This window comes from Acomys russatus, chromosome 1 (genome assembly GCF_903995435.1).
Source record: "Acomys russatus chromosome 1, mAcoRus1.1, whole genome shotgun sequence".
Taxonomy (NCBI): Eukaryota; Metazoa; Chordata; class Mammalia; order Rodentia; family Muridae; genus Acomys; species Acomys russatus.
Window position 1 is genome coordinate 122,477,091 of NC_067137.1, and position 22,410 is coordinate 122,499,500.

The following is a 22,410-nucleotide window of genomic DNA, read 5'->3' on the forward strand; positions in this document are numbered from 1 at the left end:
TCCATCTCCTGCCCCTCTCCTGAGTGGCCAAGGGAGGACCTCAGATAGGGTTCTGAACCATGTGATCAGCCTCTGACCACACAGAATCAGAAACCCTGGCCCTGTCTCCTGGGGCTGGAACTGGGAGGAGCCTGCTCCTTTGTTGTTTAGGAAGTGCCAGGTCCTATCAAGCAGGAAGTCTCCCAGGAAGGGGAGAGACTTATTTTACAGGGAGGCCTAAAAGTGCCGCAGCACTCAACTCTTTGTTGAATCAGTGGTACTGCCTAAGGACTACAGCTGTACCCCAGTGTGGGTGGAGACTCCTGGGTAGGAGAGAAAGGAGGCTGCTCAGGTTCCAAAGCTCAGGGGTCCTGGAGTGGCCAGTGCTCTCAGGCAAATGCACGCATGCTAGGCTTACCTGCTAGAGGGATGAGTTGACAGGCTGGGTCCTTGCAGACCTGGAGCTCCGCCAGGTTCCTCACAAAGTGCTACAGCACCTCACATGCACGACAATGTGCAGCATTGATGTTTCCATTTCCTGAAAACTCTTCTTTCCCCCAAGTCAGCTGTCATCTCCATCTCAGTCTGACTATATCTTAGTGCCTGGGACCCCTCAGTGTCCTGTGTGTGACTCTTTCATAAAGTGTTCTGTGTCCTCTGGCAGCGCTGCAGAGGGGACTTAATGACTGCCCCCCGGGTGGTCTGAGGGGCAGTGCACATGTCCCCACTTGCCAGGATTGGGACTGTCGTGGCACATACCACATGTTGTGAGGCATGTTGGAGCTAAGCTCTATATGTGCACCAAGAATCACCTTATCTGTGGAAAGGCATAATATATCCAGTGCTCTGAGTCGCGGAGGCTGCTCTCACATCCCAAGGCCGGGATCAAGTCACCGGTTATTAACTGTTGGTGCTACTCTGAGTTCATTTGCCATCGGTGAGGCTTCCTACAGTTACGCAGAGCTGTGAACTAAATGTCCAAATGTTGGTCTATGTAAGGAAAAGCCTGAAGGATTTTTAGAAGCATCAAGGTCATTGATAGAATTTTTATGATTTCTTTTTTTTCTCTCTCAAACTTTTGACTTCATTCCATTGAGGCCTTGTTAGGTGAAATCATCAGAATCGTTTCCTGCTGGGAGAGAATTTAAACAATTCAAGTGTTCTGCAACCCAGTGCTTGCAGAAACTCGAGGACATGGGGAGGGCAAGGAAGCACAGGATGGGGGCTTAAACAGATGAAAGTCTTCTTGTCCGCTCTGTCCCAGGGTGTGCAGCCATCCGCCCATCTCTCTTTGCCCCCCCCCCCCCCCCCCGCACCGTCTTGCAAATCTCAACCACTGCAATGTGCACAGAGGCAGCAGGAGCTCCAGCTTACGTAATCAGGCCAGCAGCCCTGCGCAGGACGACCTCTCAGGAACACTGTCATCGGATGCCGGGTGCTCCAGTGGCTTCCCCTTGCTCTTAAAATAAACTTTTGGCTCCTTGCCATAGCCAGTCTTCTGAATGACCAGGCTGGCAGTGCCACTCTCCTCCCCTCTCCCCCATCCCTTCCAGCCATCTCCTCTCAGACTTGGACCTCTGCCACCTCTCCCCTGCAGCACCGACCCTAGTATTTCTGTATCTCCCTATTTGTCCCGGAGCCACTCCAAAAACCACAAACCTAGTGCCTACCCCAATCCTACCCTCGCATCTTTGACTTTGTGCCTTTGTCTCTTGGCAGTCACTGGAAGTCATCCTGTTAATTGTGTTTATCCGTGTCCTGGGACTCTTGGCTAAGGGAAGCTACCCATCAGATCTGAGTGTTGAGGAGCTGAGGGTTGGGCCCCAGAACCTGTGCTGCTCACACTCACAGGACATGCTGATCAAACTAGCTGAACAAGAGTAACCAACAGCCAATAAGGAGAGCAGAGGCAGCCAAAATAACTAGACTTAACTAGATACAGCTCCTGGGCTGCGGACCCAGCTTGCCAGACAAACCACCTTCCCTGACTGTAAATATTAATAGTTCTGCATACCAGGAAAAGGTAGTGTGATACCCTTAATTATCTCCCATTTATTACTCATCATTGTATTTTTCCAATGTTCATATAACCTTAACTTTTAAGAATTAAATGAGATAATGGGATTTGTAAAATTGTTCATTTAGAAATCTTTGGCCGCCTTTGAGAATAACAGCCTGGTTGTCATCCTCACCAACGCAGAACCACGCTCCAACCTGTGATGCCCATCCCAGTGCCGACCTATGACCCCGTCCTGTGCCACACCGTATACTATACCAAGTGGAAAAGTCCCAGAATGAAGCAGTCATAGTTTCACAAAGGAGCAAGCCTCCCCCACTTGTTTTTCAGTAGGGAAAGGACAAAGTTAATTGATTCGTTGGGCTTTATTAATCGGAACACTTCTGGGGAAGAACATGTTTGCTGATATTCTCTGTCTGGACTCTGGCTTTAAATGAAACGGCAGTTTTGTTTTTCTGTAAATCTGCACCATAAAATGCAGTGGAAGCAGGAAAGCCTACCGATGCTTCCTGTGCCTTTGGACATCAGGGGCATCTTTTGGAGCTCTGCTAAACTCTGTGTGGTACCCAAGGGGCTGCGGTACAGCTCAGAGTCAAGGTGCTGGCCTGGCCTGCACAAAGCCCATGCTCCATCCAAGGCATCTCAGGAACACGCAGCAAAGGTGACCCAGAATCTAGGTTATGCCCTTGGGCCATCTGGACATCCATAGCCGTTTTATCAGTGGGACTTTAATTCTTGTCTTTAGTCTGCCCTGGGAATACCAGAAGTCGACACTGTGGAACAGTGACGGTTAGTAGTTCATTTTCCAATAGTCTGAGTATTGTGCGATCGAGATGTAGCCGATGTCCACGCCCTGCCCCACCACTCTGCAGACTCCACATTCCATCCTCAACCACCCAGAGCAACTGGGACATGGCCACTTCATGTCCCGTGTGAAACCGCTCCCAAGCTACATGGGATGATGAGGACCATTGCCTGGAGCATCACTTGAGGACAGGGAGGACCGGGGAGATGGATGGGTCAGGATTTCCCTGTGTAGCACAGGCTAGCCTTAAAGTAGAGCGAGGACTGACAAGAGCTGTCCTCACCACACCTGGATACATTAAAAGAATTTTTTAATAAAACTGATAATTTGGCAATGTCTGTCACTTCGGACCGACATGCGCTGAACTTGTTATTTCTTCTCCGTGCTGGTCCCTCACCCTCACTGTCTGGTGAAGCCTATTTTCTCTGTCTTAACTGAGAGTTGGCCAGGGACTTTTCCCCTGCACAGCTTTCAGCTTTGAGGTGTTCCCACCGCACCAAGGATTTATGATTTTTTTTTTTTAATCATTACAGTTTGATTGGTTTTGATAGGTGGGAGGTATATTTCTCAGCCACTTGAAAAATCCCACTGATAGCAGCTTCCCAAGGTCCCTGTTCAGAGATGGTCAGCTTGAGAAACAAAACACTCAGGAGACAAACTTGAAAATTATCCTAGTCCGTGCTTATCTTTGGAGGCAGCTCTTAACCACGTAGGAGGCTTCTGTTGGCCAGCTTGGGCTGCTCTGCCACTCCCCAGTCACCGTGGTAAGGGAAGCCTGGCATTTCGCTCTGGTTACCTGTCAGAATGCCTTTCTCTTAAAAACATTTCATGAAAGCGCAGTCTAAACCGCAGTAGGAAGAAAGAGCTCGTCAAGGGGCGTCTAGTCCTCACTCCTTTGTATCCTTCTCAGGCGTTGTAAGGAGAATCCAGAGACTGAACCTCAGAGTGGTGCGTCTGTGTCTAGTCCTCACTCCTTTGTATCCTTCTCAGGCGTTGTAAGGAGAATCCAGAGACTGAACCTCAGAGTGGTGCATCTGTTTTTATTCCAGGGACACGCCCTCACACTCCTAGGTCTCACGGAGTCCTGCGTGGCGTCATGGGTGCGTATTTGCACCGTTAAGTGCCCTGTCTGATGGAGCCCACGGCAGGACAAGTTCTAGTTCACTACAAGACAGTCCACCTTGGCAAAAGTCAGGAGCAGCTCTCGGCAGGGCAGGTATCGGAGGAACGAGACGGGCAGGGAGGTCATTGTACCCTTGATGCACTTCACTTCTTCATTTTTATAGTCCTTGGCTCCTTTTCCAAGCACTTTTCTAAGCTAAAAACACACTGAAACTTTCCCCTCTGGCCACTTAGCTGTGTCCCTCCTGGAGTTTCTCACATTTGTTTTGAATTTCTAGTTTTGAATATTTAGCCTACCTGCCACATTTTATTAACAGACATCCCTTAGAGCATGCCAGCTGCAGATCAACAGATCGCTGAACAGGCTGTACCTAAGCAAGCGTGTGGCACGCCCCTACATTTTTGTATCCACGTACAGGAGGCAAAAGCAAGTCGCCACACCTACTCTCTCCTCCTGCGTCTGTTGTATCTTTTTTGCTGACCTTCAAATGCCTTACTTTTGAAATTCAAACACTTACCATGAATGTTTCCCTTTAATGTATTAATGAAGACAGCTGGCAGTGTTTATTTTTATAGGGAAAAAGGTCATCAGTTTCCCCCAAATGGCATGGAAGCGTTAGCCTCACTTGTGACTTTAAAACCAAACCTCACCGCCTTGACATGAGGAAGGAAAAGGTAAGTGGAATGCAATCTTCAAGGAAAGGTCTGACTGCAGCATCAGTAGATTAAAGGGCACTATGCCTCCGTAATGGGCTCCCTGAGTGAAAACAGGGAGGGTTGGGAGCACAGCTTTCCCAGTACTAATTGCTTCAAACCAAGTGCTCCAAAACTCAGCTTTCAAAAATCGCCTTCCCTCAAGGTGGGCAGACACTTGCTTTTTGCAGCGTCACTGTGAGAATAAGGCTTTGCGGGGAGGCAGGCTTCCCCTTCCTCCCGTGTCTGGTCCCAGAGGCCTCAGCTGATGCTGGCATCGATGTTCTTTGTGTATCTTGAAATAACACCAGGTGGGTCCTCATGGACTTATTTCTGTATTGCAAGGAGTGAGTTTATCGTCTTTATACCACTTGATACTGCTAATAATTAGTCTTTTCTGAGTGTCTGCTTCTGTCACAGTGAGGGCAAAGAGCCGCTAAGGTGACACTGTTTCTGTGACCTCTAATAGGCCAGGCTCCTGCTGACGCCCCTAGGCTCCACTCTGTCGCTAAGCTAGACTTCCTGGGTGCCAAGGAGGCTGCCACCATGTGTGGGAAGAAGTACCACCAGCAGTCCCTAGGCCTGCCCCCCAAAATTCACGTGGTCTCTGCAGGCCGCCTGGCCACTGCTCCAGCCTTCCTTATGAGTGACAGAGATTTCCTCGCTGTCAAGTAGGAAACCTGCCCCGCAGCCCCACCCCCCACCCCCCCGCGCCCCAGTTCCACTGCCAACGTTGGCATGTTGCCTGCAGCCGCATGATACTTATTTGTAGTGAAAACACATCAAGGGCATCCTAGGGGGTAGCAACATGCCAGAGGATGGACGGTCCTCCTGCGAAGACTGACTAGAACCAGTGGTCTTGAAGACTCTTGGTGAGCTTAGAATTAGGAAAATGCTGAGCTAAGGCCTTCTATACATGCACCCTTCCGATCCCAAAATCAGTCAAGACAGCTAGCTGAAGGTGAAGAAGTGCAGCCTAGCATCCCATAAGAGCCCGATCACCATGAAAACCAGCTTCCCTAACTAGTGTCTCTGACAAAACCTCCAAGTTGTAAGCACAAGCTCCTTAAGGTCGCAGTGGGGTCACATCTCCCCTTATCCACAGCTTCCTAAATCTTCTATTTGGAAGCACTGGCAGAGTCCTTGGCCAGGATGGGACAGGCATGGGTACACTGGTGCATGTTGGTTTAAGACGGCCCCCAGGAACCAGGGGCCTCAGTCCATTGACGGCCCAGTGCCAACTCCACCAGCACAAGGCATGTTAGCTCCCAAAGGAGCCCCTACCCTCATGGTGTGCACAGAGGAAGTTTCCCTCAGTGCGTAGAGGACAGCTGCTGTGTTCACATAAAAAAGGAATGAAATCACGCCATTTACAGGGGAATAGATGGAACTGGAGACCATCATGCTAAGCAAAACAGGTCATGCTCAGAGAGACCCTGCACGTTTTCTCTCGTATGTGGAACCTAGATTTTAGAAGTAGAAAGCAGCGGAGAGCCTCTGGGAAGAGGACCAGCAGGAGTGAGAACGAGAGAGAGAGAGAGAGAGAGAGAGAGAGAGAGAGAGAGAGAGAGAGAGAGAGAGAGAGAGAGAGAGAGAGAGAGAGAGAGAGAGAGAATGGGGGCACTTAAAAGGAGGAGCGCATGTCACGGAGAAGGGCTTTCGGTGCAGGAGGGTTTTGGAAGAGTTTCCGTGGCTGTTGCTGTGTCTCAGATTAAAGTGCTGACCTTCAGTGGGACTACAGCAGAATGCTGGGGCAAGAGCCATGCGTTCACAGACGTGTCGCCCCTGCCCGCCTCCCCCCGAGCTGCCTGAATGGGGGAGTCAGAGGGGAAGTTTAGAGTGAGACATTCTAAATAACTTAGGGTGCTCCTCCTCCCCTCCCCCAAATGCTCCTAAGTGTCAGCGGATTTGGAAGGCACCCACCACCATCAATACAAAATCCCATCTGTAGCAAAGCCTTGCAGGAATCCCGGTGGCTAGCAGACACTCTGTCCACAGTGGCCGAGATACCAGCGTCCCCTGGGAAACGTTGACTTCATGAAGAGTGGAGCTCAAAGCATGCAGAGAGCCAATCAGGGTGTGTGTGGTGCAGGAGGCTGGACTCAGGGCAGAAGTCATTAGAGGGGAGTAGATCCCAGATCCTAGGACGGGAAGGCCGTGGGGAGACAGCAGGGCTCAGAACACAGGACAGGAAGGTCCAAGATCATAGGGTAAGAGGGTAATAGGAGGGGATTGCATGTTACAGGGTCATAGGTCAGTGTCCTAAGTAGGTTACTTTCACTGTGATGAAACACCTTGGCCAAGGTAACTTGGGGAGAAAACGGTTTATTTCAGTTTATACTTCCAGATAACAGTTCATCTTCAAGGGAAGTTAGAACAAAAACTCAAATAGGGCAGGAACCTGGAGGCAGGAGCTGATGTAGAGGCCACAGAGGGGTGCTGCTTACTGCCTGGCCCCACATGGCTTCCTCAGCCTGTTTTTCTTTCTTTCTTTCTTTCTTTTTTTCTTTCTGTTTTTCAAGACAGAGTTTCTCTGTGGTGTAACCTTGGCTATCCTGGACTCACTTTGTAGACCAGGTTGGCCTTGAACTCACAGATTTCTGTCTGCCTCTCCCTTCCAGAGTGCTGGGATTAGAGGCGTGCACCACCACACCCCACCACACCCACCTGCTTTCTTATAGAAGCCAGGACTACCAGCCCTGGGATAATACCACAGGGGGAAAAAAGAGAAATGGGTTAGGTCAGTCCCCATCAGTCACTAAGAAAATGCTTAACAGGCCTGCCTATAGCCTGATCTTACGGAGGCATTTTCTCAGTTGAGACTCCCTCCTCTTATGACTCTAGCTTTTGTCAAGTTGATATAGAATTAGCCAGTATGGACAGTAAGGGGTGGTATGGCAGGGGCTGATAGCAGGTCCCGGCCAGACTGGAGAGTGCAGAACTGTTTTGATTTTGGTTTTGTTTTGTTTTTGTTTTCTGTTTTTGGAGCTGGCCTCCGTCTCTGCATGGATCCTTTACAGCACAGAAACAGATCACAGGGAAGAGAGTTGGAGCTGCGGTCTGATGGGATGGAAATCACCAAGCTAGAGAACGGGAGGTTGATCAACAGACAGTGTTAACCCACCCTTGATGATTAAAAAAAAAAAAAAAAAAAAAAAAAAAAAAACAGATTACACTTTACAGAAATATCATCGACGGCCCAGATCCACTCTCATTTTTGAAGTGTTAGCTACCTGCAGTTATCTGTGGCCTAAGAATATGACATAGAAATTAAGTCACACCCTTCTGAGTACTGTGATGAGATCGCCAGCCTTCCCACTCCACCCTGGGCAAACCCCACTCATGCGCAGTGCATCCTCTGTGGACATGCTGCCCACCTGCTAGCTGCCTTCTTAATATCAAATCAGCTGCCGCAGTACCATGGTGCTGTGTTCTTGTAAGTAAGCATCATCCCCCTGAGTGGTAGTCCAGAACACAAGACTGATGCTGACAACATGAACGTGTCAAAAGAAGCCATAACCTGTCCTTTAAGTGAAAAGGTTAAATTTCTCAAAGAAAGGAATCAAGCGTTAGAGTTATGACTAAGATCTGACTTGTTAATACTAAGTTGCTGCTGTTAAACTTTCACTAGGCTTAATTTACAAAGCTAATTTATCATAGGATTATTCTAAGGAGTAGCATTCTATACAGAGAGCCCTGTGAGATTCAGACTCAGGCATCCACTGGGGTGTTGGAAAGTGTCCCCTCCAGGTAAATACTCTCACACTGATTTGTGAAGAGGGAGCTGGAAAGTGTGTGTAGTGACACAAAGTCCATGAGGAGGCTGTGACCACAGCTAGGGAAAGGTCAGCAGTGGGCCCTGAGACCAGGCATAAGCCTTGGGGATTGGGGGAGTACCTGCTCAGATCTCTAGGATCTGGTCTATCCAGCATGGAAGATCAAACTTGGTATAGGCATCTTTTCATTTTAAAAAGGAAAATTCTATAATGTTGTGAATGTTCAAAGTCTAAACTACATCAGTCAACACTAAAGATAACAAAACCAAACAACAAAAATGAAATCAAACAAGACCCCAAGCCCGCCCCCTCCCCAGGTACCAGGAAGAAGGGAGTTTATCAGACTTACAGTTTCTTTGGTGTTTGCTTCTCTGTGTGTTTTGTTTCATTCTATCTACATTTTTATTCATTTTCTTTATGCGTTACTTATGTAACCAAAAATTTACAATAAAACCCCCTGGGATTAGGGAGATGATTCCTGTAGGTGAACAGCTTGCCAGGCGAGCATGGGTACCAGAGTTTGAATGCCAGCAGCCACATAAAAGCCAGGCAAGGTGGCATGTACCAGTGGTCCACGCGCTGGATACAGGAGGATCCCTGGATCTCACTGGCCACCCTGTCTAGCTGAATTAGTGAGCTCGAGATTCAGTGAGGAGAGACTGTCTAAAAAAGCTAGAGTGGACAGTGACTAACGGAGACCCTGTGCCCTAACCCTCCACACACATACACACTCACACGTGAACATGTAAACACACACTAAAACCAAAACGTCTCCCACCACCCACCCACTCCTGCATTTATAGCTCCCAGGCCACACAGGGGAGCCCTGTCTTGAAAAACCAACCAACCAACAAACAAGGTGTTTAAATGGCCGTTTTAAACACTCAGAGCTAAGTTCCCACTACAGAGTAAGTGTAAATATGGTCAGATTGCCAGCTCTTTGTGCTGGCAACCAGAAGCTGCCTGCTGTGAGGGCACTGCTCAGTGTCTCCGGCTTCTTATTGCTCCCCCTGAAAGAGGAGGTCACAGGGCGGAACTCATGGGGCAATTCTTGGTTTTATGTTCATTGATTAAGATGTATTATTTCACTAGGAAGGCTGAGCCTTCCACACACACTCTTACCACAAGCCACAAAAGACAAAGTAAGACTCCATATTTATTACTGCAACATAAGGGAGAGAAGTTTGTTTGGCGAACAGTTTGAAGGCGCAGTCTACCAGGGTGGCAGCTGGAGTGGCCGGAGTGTGTGCGGGCTGCTTGCTCACATCTCAGAGGACCACGGAGGAGACAGGGGTGCCATCACTTAGCTCCCCTCCTCCTTTTCGTCAATCTGGGACCCCAGGCCCATGGGTGGTGCCACCCATCGCAAGGCGAGTCTTTCTTTCCCGTAGACACACCCAGAGGCCCGCCTCCTCGGTGACTACATCCAGCCAAGGGGACAATGAAGGTGAACCACCACAGCCTAGAGTATGGCTGGAAGAGAGGTGCGACCATCGTCACTTTCATTATAGGACAATGTGGATTAGGTGGAGATGTACAGGGCCTGACACAGTCTGACGAGCAGCGTGTCCTGAGATAATGAAGAACTGACCTCAGTTTCATTATAAGCAAGTTCATCCATAAATGATTTAATTCTAGGGAGGAACATGACAGTGTCAAGGTCTACGTCTTCCCTTTCTTCCCCTACCCAAGCTGATGCCCAGAGGTCACGGTCCATCAAATGCAGAAGTTCCTTAACTGAGAACTCGCTGTGATTCCATGTGAAGTTATGTATGCACCAGGTGAGGCTGATGGCTCACATGACCAGGACTCTCAGGGTGTATCTCATGGTATCTGGGACCAGGGCCATCCTGCCAGGGCCTGTCACTGAACCTCTTGCTTTGTTTGCCACCAAGAGGCCTCTGCTTGTAATGGGTTTCCTGAAAGGAATGGGTTTTCTAAAGGAGAGCCAGGGCAGCCTCTGGCCAGAGCAAGCCTGCTCCTAATCTGTGGTAAGTGGCCTGAGCCGCCAAGCCCACACACCAGCTGCTGCTGCTGCTCAGTCCCTGCGCCGACTCAGCGGCCCTGCCAGAATCAGAGTTTCACAAAACCGAGGAAGCGTTACTACGTGCTAAGATGTCAGTCTGTCTTAAGGAGCTGGTGTGACAAGCCGGTAAGATGGCTCAGCAGGTCAGAGACCCTGCCGTACAAGCCTGATGACCTGAGTTCAGTTCCTGGATCTCACACCGGAGGGAGAGAAGAGAGCCAACTCCCAAACGTTGTCCTCTGACCTCCACGTATATACTCTGAAATACTCACACATTAATTGTATACCTTTGATGTTCCTCAGCGGTCATTTCTATTCCTGCATGTGCATGTATTTACACATGTGTACACATTTACATATATGTGTTCATATGTGTATTTGCGTGGTATGCATGCATGTGTGTACATGTGAGTGTAGATACTGGAGGTTGGTGTGGGGCTTCTTTACTTCCCACCTTATACTTTGAGGCAGGGCCTCTGGATGAACTTGGGACCTGCCAGTTTTTCTAGACTAGATCTGGCCAGCAAGTCCCCAGCAAGCCTTGTCTGCCTCCTGCTTAGCGCTATAGGTCCACGCCACCGTACCCCGTTTTCCATGCATGCCGGGATCAAACGCAGGCCCCTCGTGCTTCTGTAGCAAGCTCGTTCCCAGCAAGCCACGTCCCCAGTCACAATGACCTCCGAGGAGGGTGGTTGCAGCTCCATTTTTTAGATAGTAGTCCTCAACTTTCCTAATGCTGCAACCCTTTAACACAGAGACCCCAACCTTCAAGTTATTTTTGTTGCTACTTCATAACTATAATTTTCTACTGAGAAGAATGATAATGTAAATATGGGACAGGCAGGGGGCAGGGTATCTGATATGTGATTCCTAAAGGCGTCATTGAGAACCACTGCTCTAGATGGGAGCCCTTTTAATTTTGCCCAGTTTCTCGTCTCTCTATCCCATGGGTTCTGGGTTCATGCTGGAGGGGCCTGAGGTCCAGCATTGAGTGGGAAAGGTAGACAGATTATTAGTCTGTTGAGATTTAAGGCACAGCCAGTCGCATCGGGGGCCTTCTGTGTAGACTGCCTCAGCACCCACCACCATCAGGCCTGTCACCTCACAGGTAGGCCCAGAGGGTCTTTAAGACCCCTAGAATGGTTTTTTTGTGTTTGTTTGTTTGTTTGTTTGTTTGGTGTGTCTCTCTCTGTGTGTGTGTGTGTGTGTGTGTCTCTCTCTCTCTCTCTCTTTCTGTGTGTGTGTGTGTGTGTGTGTGTGTGTGTGTTTGGTGCTCACTGACTTCCAGGGCACAGGCCCATAGCAAGATGGCACAGCTAACCTCAAGGGGGACCCTAGTTTGCCTCCTGTCAAATCTTCAGGGCATGGCTGAGTGAAGTTCCTTCCATCCAGAGTCACCAGGGACAGAAGTGCGTTCCTCTGCCTTCTATGTGCCTGTCACTCAGAGTAGGTGTTAGGCATAAGGATTGGCTGAAAGGACCGTTCTGGATCTTTCAACACTTTGGGGGTCAGTGAGTGGAAGGTGTGCGTGGGAGCAATCAGGAGAAGTAGTAGGAAGGGTGTGAGGCCATGGCTGGCTACTTATGCTAAGAGGCCGCGTGTGTGCAGGCAGGTGCATATGTCCACATCTTTTTTTCCCCTATGTGTAGACACACTCCATGCATACGGCATAGAGCAGATTGGAACCCCATAAATAGGGCTGGAAATACAGCTCAGTGGTAGAGCACTTGCCTAGTGAGAAAGAAAAGAAAGTGGAAGGGAAGATGAGTGGGAGGAGGAGACAAAGGCTGAGGTAAACTGGACAACACTGGAGGAGAAGGACCACTGTATCCTGCAGAGATCACGACTCAGCTGGGTTTGGCCATCCAAGCATCTTGTTAAAGCTCACATTTCTGCAGTGAGTGGGTCGGTGAGCTGTGTGAGCCACACAGTGTCTGGGTGGCAGGAAGTGGTCAGAGGCCTTTATATAAGGCCCCAGTAGTAATGTATGCTCACTGGCAGGTTCTGGGCAAACAGCCTGAAAGAACCCAGGATCAAACTCTGCTTTCTTTGGTTTGTGTTTCAGTTCATTCCGGAGACATCGATTTCAGCACGGATCTTAGTAGCTCCAGTTGTTAATAGCTAAGCAAAGTTCCAACTCTGATTTTAAAAAATAAGTTCTGCGTAGAGCCCCGTGAGAGAACGAGAGGCAGGCCCACCGCAGTGGGTCTGATTTCCCTGGCTCTAGACTGACCCACGAGGAGCCAGTCCTCCTGAGATGCCTACACGTGGCAAACATGTTTCCACATGTTTGCGTATACCTCATGCCAGTGTGTGCTATGTCTGTGCCTGTTAGGCTGGTAGCATGGCCTGAGGACACTGTAGCTCCTCATTAAATAGGAATCTGTGTGCACTAAGCGATACCCCCTAGGGTCAGCAGAGAAGGTGTCTTTCCCTCCCTGAGCCCCTGAGAAAGCTGAGGGTTCTCTCTCCTGCCTGCAGCGCCTGTGGAGGCTGTGCTTCCAGTTCAGCTCCACCCAGAGGCTTTTCCATCGGTGACCTTGGCTGGGTACAAAGTGGGGTTTGAGCAGCTCACTTGCTTCTCCTTCTTCTTCTCCTTCTCCTTCTCCTTCTCCTTCTCCTTCTCCTTCTCCTTCTCCTTCTCCTTCTCCTTCTCCTTCTTCTTCTTCTTCTTCTTCTTCTTCTTCTTCTTCTTCTTCTTCTTTTCTTTGGTAAACAACTCCAGTGATTACTGATGAAGAACAAATGGTCCTCTGAGGAAGGGGAGACAATGGAGACTTGCCAGACAGGGTGCCCCTTGGAGAGATGCACCCCGCCCCAGGTTCCTTGGTAGCTACGTCTAGTCTTGCGTCCTAAGGATGCACCACTGTTTTCTCCTGTAGCTTCACCTGACTCGTGCCTTTCCCTTCCTTGATATGAGAAGGACTGTTCTCGGGGACACGCACCCCAGCTGCCCCTCCTCGTGAGCTTCCCGTGGCTCCCACATGTCTCTAGTTAGACATGTGGACACCCCTTATCCTGTTCCTCCTTTGAGCCAGCTCTCCTTGCTCCTCAGCACAGCCACCATGCTGACCTGGCCTCTGAGTCCTATGTCTGCCCCTCCCCACTGCAGGTAAACACTGCAACCCTATAGATGACCTTTTTTCACCAGTTGGACACATTTTCTTTGCCAGTTTTGTCTGGCTGGCTAAAGGTAGCCTGGCAGGGAACTACCCGTCTCTGCCACCCTTGCTCAAGTGCACTTCACAACTCCAATCTCAGGGCTGAAGCTACATCCCCAGGTGGGGAAATCACACACACACACACACACACACACACACACACACACACACACACACACACACACACACACCTTGAGCCAAAAACAAAAACTAGAATAAGTGCTGTGCTTGGTGCTTCCTAGAGGTAGCATGGGCCAGACCCAGATCCCATGCTCTGTTTGGTTGGTTTGGGTTTTTTTGTTTGTTTGTTTCTTTGGGGTTTTGTTTGTTTGTTTTTGTTTTTGTTTTGTTTTGTTTTGTTTTTTGAGACAGGGTTTCTCTGTGTTAGCCTTGGCTGTCCTGGACTCACTTTGTAGACCAGGCTGGCCTCGAACTCACAGCGATCCGCCTGCCTCTGCCTCCTGAGTGCTGGGATTACAGGCATGCGCCACCATGCCTGGCCCCTAACTTTGTGTGTCCCTTTTAGGCCTACATGGAAGACCATCTGAAGAACAAGAACCGGCTGGAGAAGGAGTGGGAGGCGCTGTGCGCCTACCAAGCGGAGCCCAACAGCTCACACGTGGCCCAGAGGGAGGAAAATGCATCCAAGAACCGTTCCCTGGCTGTGCTGACATGTATGTACCTAGCCTGGGTGACATAGCATGGGGAGAGGTGGGGAGGGGACACCTGGCTGTCATTTACTGTGTCCACCATCACAGTCTGCAGAGCCCCTCAGCTCTTCTCCATCTCTGTCTGTAGACCTGAGCCCCTACTGAAGATTGGTGCCTTGTCTCCCCCTTATGGCTGTCCTGTCTCCCTCTTTGGTAGAGCCCTAAGAATGCCAGTTGGGGGTCACAGGAACCACAGTGGAACTGACTGTTGGCTCTAGCATAGGAAACCTATGAGACCCTAGGTCTGAGAGCATGTGGAACCATGGGGGAATGGGCGTGGTGATTAACACAGCGTGGTGTATCCCAGCTCAGCATTAACAGTGGTCGCTGCTGTTACTGGTACAATATTGCCACAGACATTGATGGCTTCACTCCAGCTGGGTGTCTCTGTTGTCCTGGAGCCACTCCAATGGGGAAGGACTTGGTTTCCTGTGGTGTAGCTAAGATATACTAGGTGGACATGTGAGCTACAGAACCCTGGTGTAGGAACGGGGTCTGTACACAGCACCTGGGCCTCTTCCACTTCACTGGCCATGGGTATCCACAGGTCCTAGAGAAATGTTGGACCTTGACTAACATATGAGCCCACCCAAGGAAGGCCTCAGTGACAACGCCGGCCATATAAATGGACGCTCAATAAACACTGGTCCATTGAAGGACGCGTGTGAAAAACTCAGCCATTCTTCCGCCTCAAGACAAGAGGCACTTGTTCATATTTCAGAAGTAATAAAATGAGCTCTGCTAGCCCAGTGTTGAGAGCCTAGAGAAGCCATGCTGGTCTCAGGTTAGCATCGAAAGAGCACACAGGATGAGGACCCACGCTAAGATGGTAGAGCATGCCTTGTCATTGAACCCCACCAGGGCTGTGCAGCCTCCAGGCCAGGAGCATCGGGGACTCTCACCCAAATAGCAGGACACCTTAGCATTCCATCCAGTCAGGCCACCTCAGCTTTCTCCTTAGAATAAATGTAGGAGTTTCCCCAGAGCTTCAAGGCTAGAAGATAAAGTCATGCGGAGCAGCAAGCCTTCAGAATCTGGGTCACCCTCCTATGTGTCGACATTTGCCCGAGAGAAGCTGATATTCCACTTTCTGCTTTCGCGGGGGTCTGAATGTGTTCTCCATAGACAGCTATGATCAGAAACCGCCATAGCTTACAGGTTTTATATCCGGAAGGAAAGCAAAATGAAGCATGTCCAATGGACAGCCAGGCTTTATTAAACACCAGCATGTCGGAGACTGTTGACGGTGTTGAGATGCCTAAGTACCAAGCTGCTGTCCCTGTAGTAGATGGAGTTAGGATGGCTAGGGTAGGTGGGGAGCAGAGGTGAGGTGTGGAAGAAAATGGCATAAAGGCATCTGCCTGGGCTCAAATTTGAAGTCTGCTCCTTAGAACATGCCCTCCCACAAGAGCATGGCACAGGCCAGCAGCACCACGGTAGCATCTGTGGGCAAGACCAGGGCCCTTGGGCCTCTGTGACAAACAGATGCTCTGCCCTGCCTGTCCACACCAGAATAAGGCAGAGAGAGAAATGCTTCCAGACAGGCCTGGCACATGATCGGTGCCGACTTCTGGTGCCGATGCCGGAAGTCCAATAGGACTCCACCCCGCAGCTCTCAGCTGCACTGGCTGTGAAGAGCCAGTGTGAGCTTCTCAGAGGTCAGGGTCGCTAAGGAAATCAGCTCTTCCTCCAGCGATAGGAACCCCAGTCGTGAGCACTAGAGACTGGCCTGTCAACTCTCCAGTCCCCCAAGACCCTCTTCTAATTTCCCCGTCTTTCTCTCTCTCAAGCAGTGTCCTCCAGCTGTGGCTTGCTGACCTCTGCCCAGCATCTGGGGAATACCTCCTCTTTTGTCCTGCTTTGCTTTCTCTCACTAGAGGGACTGGCCCTGCCACAGAGTGAAAGGGTGCTGAGGAGTATTTTTTTTCCATGTCACTCTGTTTATGAAGGCACATGCTGGTAGCCCCTCCTCCCCGGCAGAAGGGTGAGTGACAGGACGAGGATTGCATGCTTTGGTCGCTCTGAACGTGTTTCTATGCCACTCTCAGGTCTCTTTCACCCCTTACCTTCCTTTAGGCCCTCCAGTTCCCCCTCCCACGCCCCCTGCAGCCTTCCAGTCCATGCCCTTACCTACGCCTTCCTGTCAATCTTCCTGTCTCACCACGCTTGTTTGCACAAGGCTGTCTCACCACTCTGTCCAGAAGAGCCCCGCCCACCCTCCCTACCCACTGCCTGTTTTGCTGGTGTGGCTCTCTCAAAGCCCCACCAAGGCAGTCCAGCACGTGTATAGCAGATCACAAGTAGGGGTGCCAGTGATGGGGTCCCTGGCAGATCAGACTCTCGCTGTTGTCATCAGATTCTCAAAGAAGCCACGCCCACACCCACAAGGCACCTGGGCAGCACATGACTGTGTCTAGTGGCACTCTCTTGGAACTTTAAGGGACCTATAGGCATGTGCTGGTTCTGTGCATAGTTGCAAAGAATTACACAATAGTTTGTTGTCTGCTTTTAAAGTTGGCAACAGAAATATAATACTGTTTTAGCATATCATTTTAAACAAATGGAAGGAACATTTTGTCTCTGAATTATGAGGAAAGAGAGAGAGAGAGAGAGAGAGAGAGAGACAGAGAGACAGAGAGACAGAGAGACAGAGAGATATTCCGAGGCCATAGTAAGAATACTTCTTGGAACAAAACCAGCGAGGACACAGAGTTGAGTCGCAGGTGTGTGACACGGTCTGGAGCAGAGTAGCCTCCTGTCTCATGCTTGTGCAGTGCTGAGAAGCAACCTCACCTGCTGACCTAGGGGCCAGCTTGGTCCTCTCCTGAAGGGCCTTCCTCCCATGGGCTCCCTGCTAAGCCTCCAGCTTTCTCACATAGAAAACACACACACACACACACACACACACACACACACACACACACACACACTTGTGTGGACTCCTGTGGCCATGCTCCTGTGGCCATGCTTGTGTGGCCATGCTCGTGTGGCCATGTTCCTGTGGCCATGCTCCTGTGGGCAAGCTCATGTGGCCATGCTCATATGGCCATGCTCCTGTGGCCATGCTCCTGTGGGCAAGGTCATGTAGCCATGCTCATATGGCCATGCTCCTGTGGCCATGTTCCTGTGCCCATGCTCATGTGGCCATGCTCCTGTGTCCATACTCCTGTGCCCATGCTCCTGTGGCCATGCTCCTGTGGCCATGTTCCTGTGCCCATGCTCATGTGGCCATGTTCACTCGTGTGGCCATGCTCATATGGCCATGCTTGTATGGCCATGCTCATGTGGCCATCCTGAATCACTTCCAGGTTGCCATCAGAATCTGAGGTTGTCTATCCTCCCCAGGATGCCAGCCCTGCCCACCAATCCATGGCTAGTCAGTTACAGCAGAGGAACCATAGGTCTTTTCTCTACCAGAGGGAACCTCATTAAACCTGAGATGCTCCCCCTGCATGGCATAACGCACCACCTCCTTTCTTGATTTTACTGCCTACTCTCTTACAATGTTTCTCACATCATCAACACAGCAGCATTCACCTCCCTTCCTCTGTGCTGGCTGGGATCCATCCAGTGTCCTTCCTCCGGGAGACTCCTGGTTGCTGAGCCTGTGCCTATGGTCCCGCAATACGAACTGCTCCCAGACCCTGGCAGCTCTAGCCTGAGCTTGTCCAAGTACCTACAACCAGTGTACAGCCAAAGCCAGCCAGGCGTTCCCCTGTGTTCCTGGTGACAACAGAGCTAGTCTTGGTGCTGCCCCCACTACAAGTGGGGGAACTTGTGCTAAGATGGCTGTATAAGCTACCCAGGGTTGGAAGGGGCCTTCGCCATCAGATAATGGCAGGCAGAACTGGCCCATCCTGACTCCCATGCTATTTCCCAGGACTCTCGTTACAATGTTTGGCACGGTGCCCCAAACCTCCCAATGCCATTTTAAGGCCCCCGTTGGAACCACTTGGCAGTCACACACAACCTGGCTCTGGACTCAGCCACGCCCACTTAGCATAGCTGTGTGGTTCCCTGGGAACATTATTCTGGGCGAAATGTAGAGTCTATTTTAGACTTTATGATGACAAAATACATTAGCTCACATCACATCTAAAAATAAGGGCCTGTTACCCATAGCTGCAACCCTGCTGCTGTGACATCATGAGGTGATGACGTTGCTAATGTCATGTGACCTCATTGGCTCCCTAGGGCTCGGTAACAGCTGATGACTGATTTACATGGCAGCAGCCTTTTCTCTCCCAGTTCTGGGGCCTGGACAGGTCCCTTTTGAGGCCACCCCTTGGCTCAGTGTCCACGCTATAGTCCTCCTGTGAAAAGATGCCGTTATTTGGAGCAGAGCCCAACTGTATGAATGTAGCACTGCTTAGCCACTTTTGTGAACATCCTGGCAGTCACGGTCTCAGATTTAGGAAGGCAGGTATCTGGAAGTCTCTGTAGGAACTTCAAGGGCATAGCACAGTCCAGAGTTAGCCTCCGTGTTTAAGGGTCCCTGATAGCCCATCCTGTGTATCGGGCATTTGTTTTACTCTGTTTTAACCAGGAGACCATCATGGCTCATAATTTAGTTTTGGAACAGCCCTGCTTTTCCTCCCTACAGGCCTCTAGTAAAGCAGTCCTCCGACTGTCCAACCTCTCTTACCAGGTAGTCAGGAGGCGTCTACACAGGAGCCTGCCCGAGAGTTGTGTAGACCCACAGGAAGCTCAACTGACTCCTCTCCAGGGCAACCTAGCCTGAGAGGTGTGCCTGGGCCAGCACACCTCCACAGAGCTGCAGGGACCAGATGACCCACAGACAGCCTCCCGATGGAGTCGTCCATCCCTGTCTGTTCTTTCTCTTCACCTTCCTGCCTCTGTCCCCACTCAGCTCATTCTTACTGACACTGTAAGATTAGGCTTTGGAATATTATGGCTGATGATAGCCTTTCATGGGCAACCAGGCTAATTCTACTTGGAGCCCCAATCAAGACCACACATGGCATCGGAGTATCCATGACCCATAGACAGCAGAAATCTCAGGCCAGAGAATTAAAGAACAGATCACTCTGAGTATGCCATGGTTGCTCCTTGCTACCTGGCTCAGGGGGCAAGAGAGCTGTGTCTCTTACAAAAGGCATGTCCCAGGCCTTCAGGAGACAAATGCAAGAGGGCTACAGATGGGGACAGCTCATACTAGGCTGAGTTTGGGAGGCCACAGTGGTCTCCCTGTGACCCAGTGTGAGGCAGCCAAGGAAGCCAGACGTAGGAGGTGAGGGCAGTTAGCTACAGCCAGCACCTTTGAAGGGAGCTGCTTTAGCTTCCTGATCTCTGTAAGCAAGAGCTGCCACGTCCAGTCAAGAGCTGCCATGTCCAGTCAAGAGCTGCCACGTCCAGTCACTTAATTCTCCAAGCTGTGGAAATGGTCACATCAGTGCAGGCAGCTCACACCCTGAGAATGAGCCAGCTGAGTGCACCTGGGCCCACCTTGGGGCTGGACCCTCACGGCAGGTGTCTCTGCCACATATCAGAAAGAGTAATAAAAACATCTCTCTGTGAAAGCGATCTGCTGGTCTTCCAGTGAAAATGAGGAAAGGTGACCAGTGGAGCCACTTCCTCCATCAGGAAGCAGCCTTGTCCATCCTGAGTTTGGTGTCACTGGGAGAGGAGCCCAGTTCTTTCCCTTAGTCTTTTGTGTCTGGTGGCATTAATTGCTGGACTCCCATAGGAGGTGCTGGTCCTCATCCCCTGTGCACATCAGCAGCAGAGCTCGGCCCCTACCCCTACTCTGCCCTGTGACCACAGAGGGACACCTGGACTTCAGCAAAGGCCAGGACTTCTCTTACTGTCTTGTTATGTTTTGAGCTAGCCTGGAGCTGACAGAGATCCTCCTGCCCCTGCCTCTGCCTCTGCCTCTGCCTCCCGAGCATTTGGGTTAAAGGCAAGTGCCACCATGCTTGGCCTGGCCACTGCTTCTGGAACACGTGTCCATGACTCTTGTGGCCCTGCACCATGTGGCACTCTTCTTCTGCCACTGCAGAAGATGCCCCTCTTCCTGATTGCGAGACCTGGTGGTTCTTTTTGGTACATTGGTGCTCTTCCACAAAGGCTCGTGGCAGGCCAAGCCTCTGTCTGAGTTGAGTGGAACACTTTCAGCTGTGCGTTCTTCCTTTGCTTTTCTGGAACCATCCTGATGATCCTAGGACAGCATTCCAAGGGTCAGAGGACACATCTGTGGGTCCTCACTGACACCAGTCTAAGATGGAACCTCTGCCTTCCTGCCCCCAAACAAGCCTTATCCTTTGCAAGCTGTACAACATATCCACCAGTAAGATGACTGCTCCCCAACAGTTATAAAAGTGTGCTGTGATGTGTGTATGTGTGTGTGTGAGGGAGATGTGTGCAAGCTCATGTATTTGCTGGTGTGCTCACACATACATGCACACGAGTGTGGGGACTACTGAGAAACTTGGGGTGCCATCCTCAGTAATGCTGTCTGCTCCTCTGACACAAGCTCGCTCATTGGCCCAGAGCTCATCAGTTGGATGACAGGGTCACACCACCAAGCCTGACAGTTCATACTGACACTGGCATCAAATTCAGGTCCTTATGCTTTAGGCAAGTGTTTTGCTGACTGCAACATCCCTGCATCCCTTAAAAGCATGGTTTTTAAAGACATGAGTTGCTGACCACTTCAAGGCAGTGTGTTTTAGCAACTGTGGATCTTGCGTCCCTGACAGAGCTGAGTCACAACCCGTGTGCGGCAAAGACCCTTCCGGGAGGACCTCAGAGGACCAAGGCGAGTCCTGCATGGTCGCTCAGTGGATGTGTAAGAAAGAGAAGGGGCTGGAGCCCCAAGAAAGCTCGAATCATGAGCACTTTGCTGCTCCGTGTGTCTAGGAGAGACCTGAGCGGGTGCTCCTCACACTGGCACCAGCATCCTGTTTTCAGCTCCTCTCCAAGCCCTCTTTGTGCCAATTCGATGGGGGATAGCCAGCCGATCCCACAGAACCCTGCACATCTCTGTGAGAAGACCCCTGCAGCCACCTCTGGAAGAGGTGGGATGACTCCCTGAGAGTATCGTCAACAACAGGAGAGCGAGAACAGAACCAAACACCCCATCAGGGATACTTCATCATCGGCTCCTAGGAGTGTGGCAACCCCACAGTTCTGCTGGCTGGAGATACAAGGACAGGGTGTCATCAAAGCTATCTTTGCCTGCCAGCAGTCATCTTTATGTCCACATGGAACTGTTCCTGTGGTAACCTGTGCCCAGTCCCTACCCCCACCCTGGGTACCTGCTTAATAGGACACTGGTCCCATTAGATCAGGTCCTACCCTGATGACGTCAGCATAATGTAAATGTTTCTGAAGGGACATGTTCACGAGAAGGCTAGCACTTGGGGGAGAGTGGGTAGGACTGTGTCATGTCCTTTTGAGTGGGACACATTTCAGCTCTAAGCATTGGAGGCCTCTTGGAGAGCTTGGTGGCAGGACTGGCCTAGGACAAAGAGGCCTGCATATCTCTGGGGTTGGCTCCCTGTGTTCTGCTCAGGCCCAGTCATGCTCAGGATTTAAACTTCTACACCAGTGTGGGGGCCAAAACTGGTGTGCGGGTAAAACCCCTTAGGTGTGGGAACCCAGTGGCGCCATCTGCTCTGCACTCCAGCCAGCTGCTCTCTCACATTTTGCAAGATCTACTGGGTTGCTTGTAACACAGCCTTAGTAAGTAAGATCTGGGGCCGAAGAGGGGGCTCACCAGGAAAGAGCACTTGCTGCTCTTACAGAGGACCTGGGTTCGGTTCCCAGCAGCCGTACAGCAGCTCACAGCCACCTGTAACTCCAGTGCTCTCTGCTAGCCTCCACAGGCACCTCTATGGGGCACATATGTAGAAGCAAGCACTCTCACATACACACACATAAAAAACAAAACCTTTACACAGTAACACACAATAAATAAATTTTTTTTTACAAAGAGGAAATGGAATCGAAGAGGAAGACTCATGACTGCTGTATCACAGCCCACTGTCACCTCTGTGAGGCCTCGTCAGTTCAAGGAAGCCAAACCAGGCTCCTTCGTCCACTTGACAGCTCACCAGCAAGCGTCAGCACTAAGCGGTTCTCACAGTAGGTCTGCTTTGG

The 22,410-nt window shown here is 50.6% G+C and overlaps 1 protein-coding gene across 1 annotated transcript in view; it reads left to right on the top strand.

Moving 5' to 3' along the window:
* Window positions 1-22,410, top strand: part of LOC127195849 (receptor-type tyrosine-protein phosphatase N2-like) — a 123,166-nt gene that overhangs the window by 44,062 nt on the left and 56,694 nt on the right. The window contains exon 5 of the mRNA XM_051153486.1: window positions 14,106-14,253. Within this exon, the coding sequence (XP_051009443.1) occupies window positions 14,106-14,253 (148 nt within the window). The remainder of the gene's footprint in view (window positions 1-14,105; window positions 14,254-22,410) is intronic.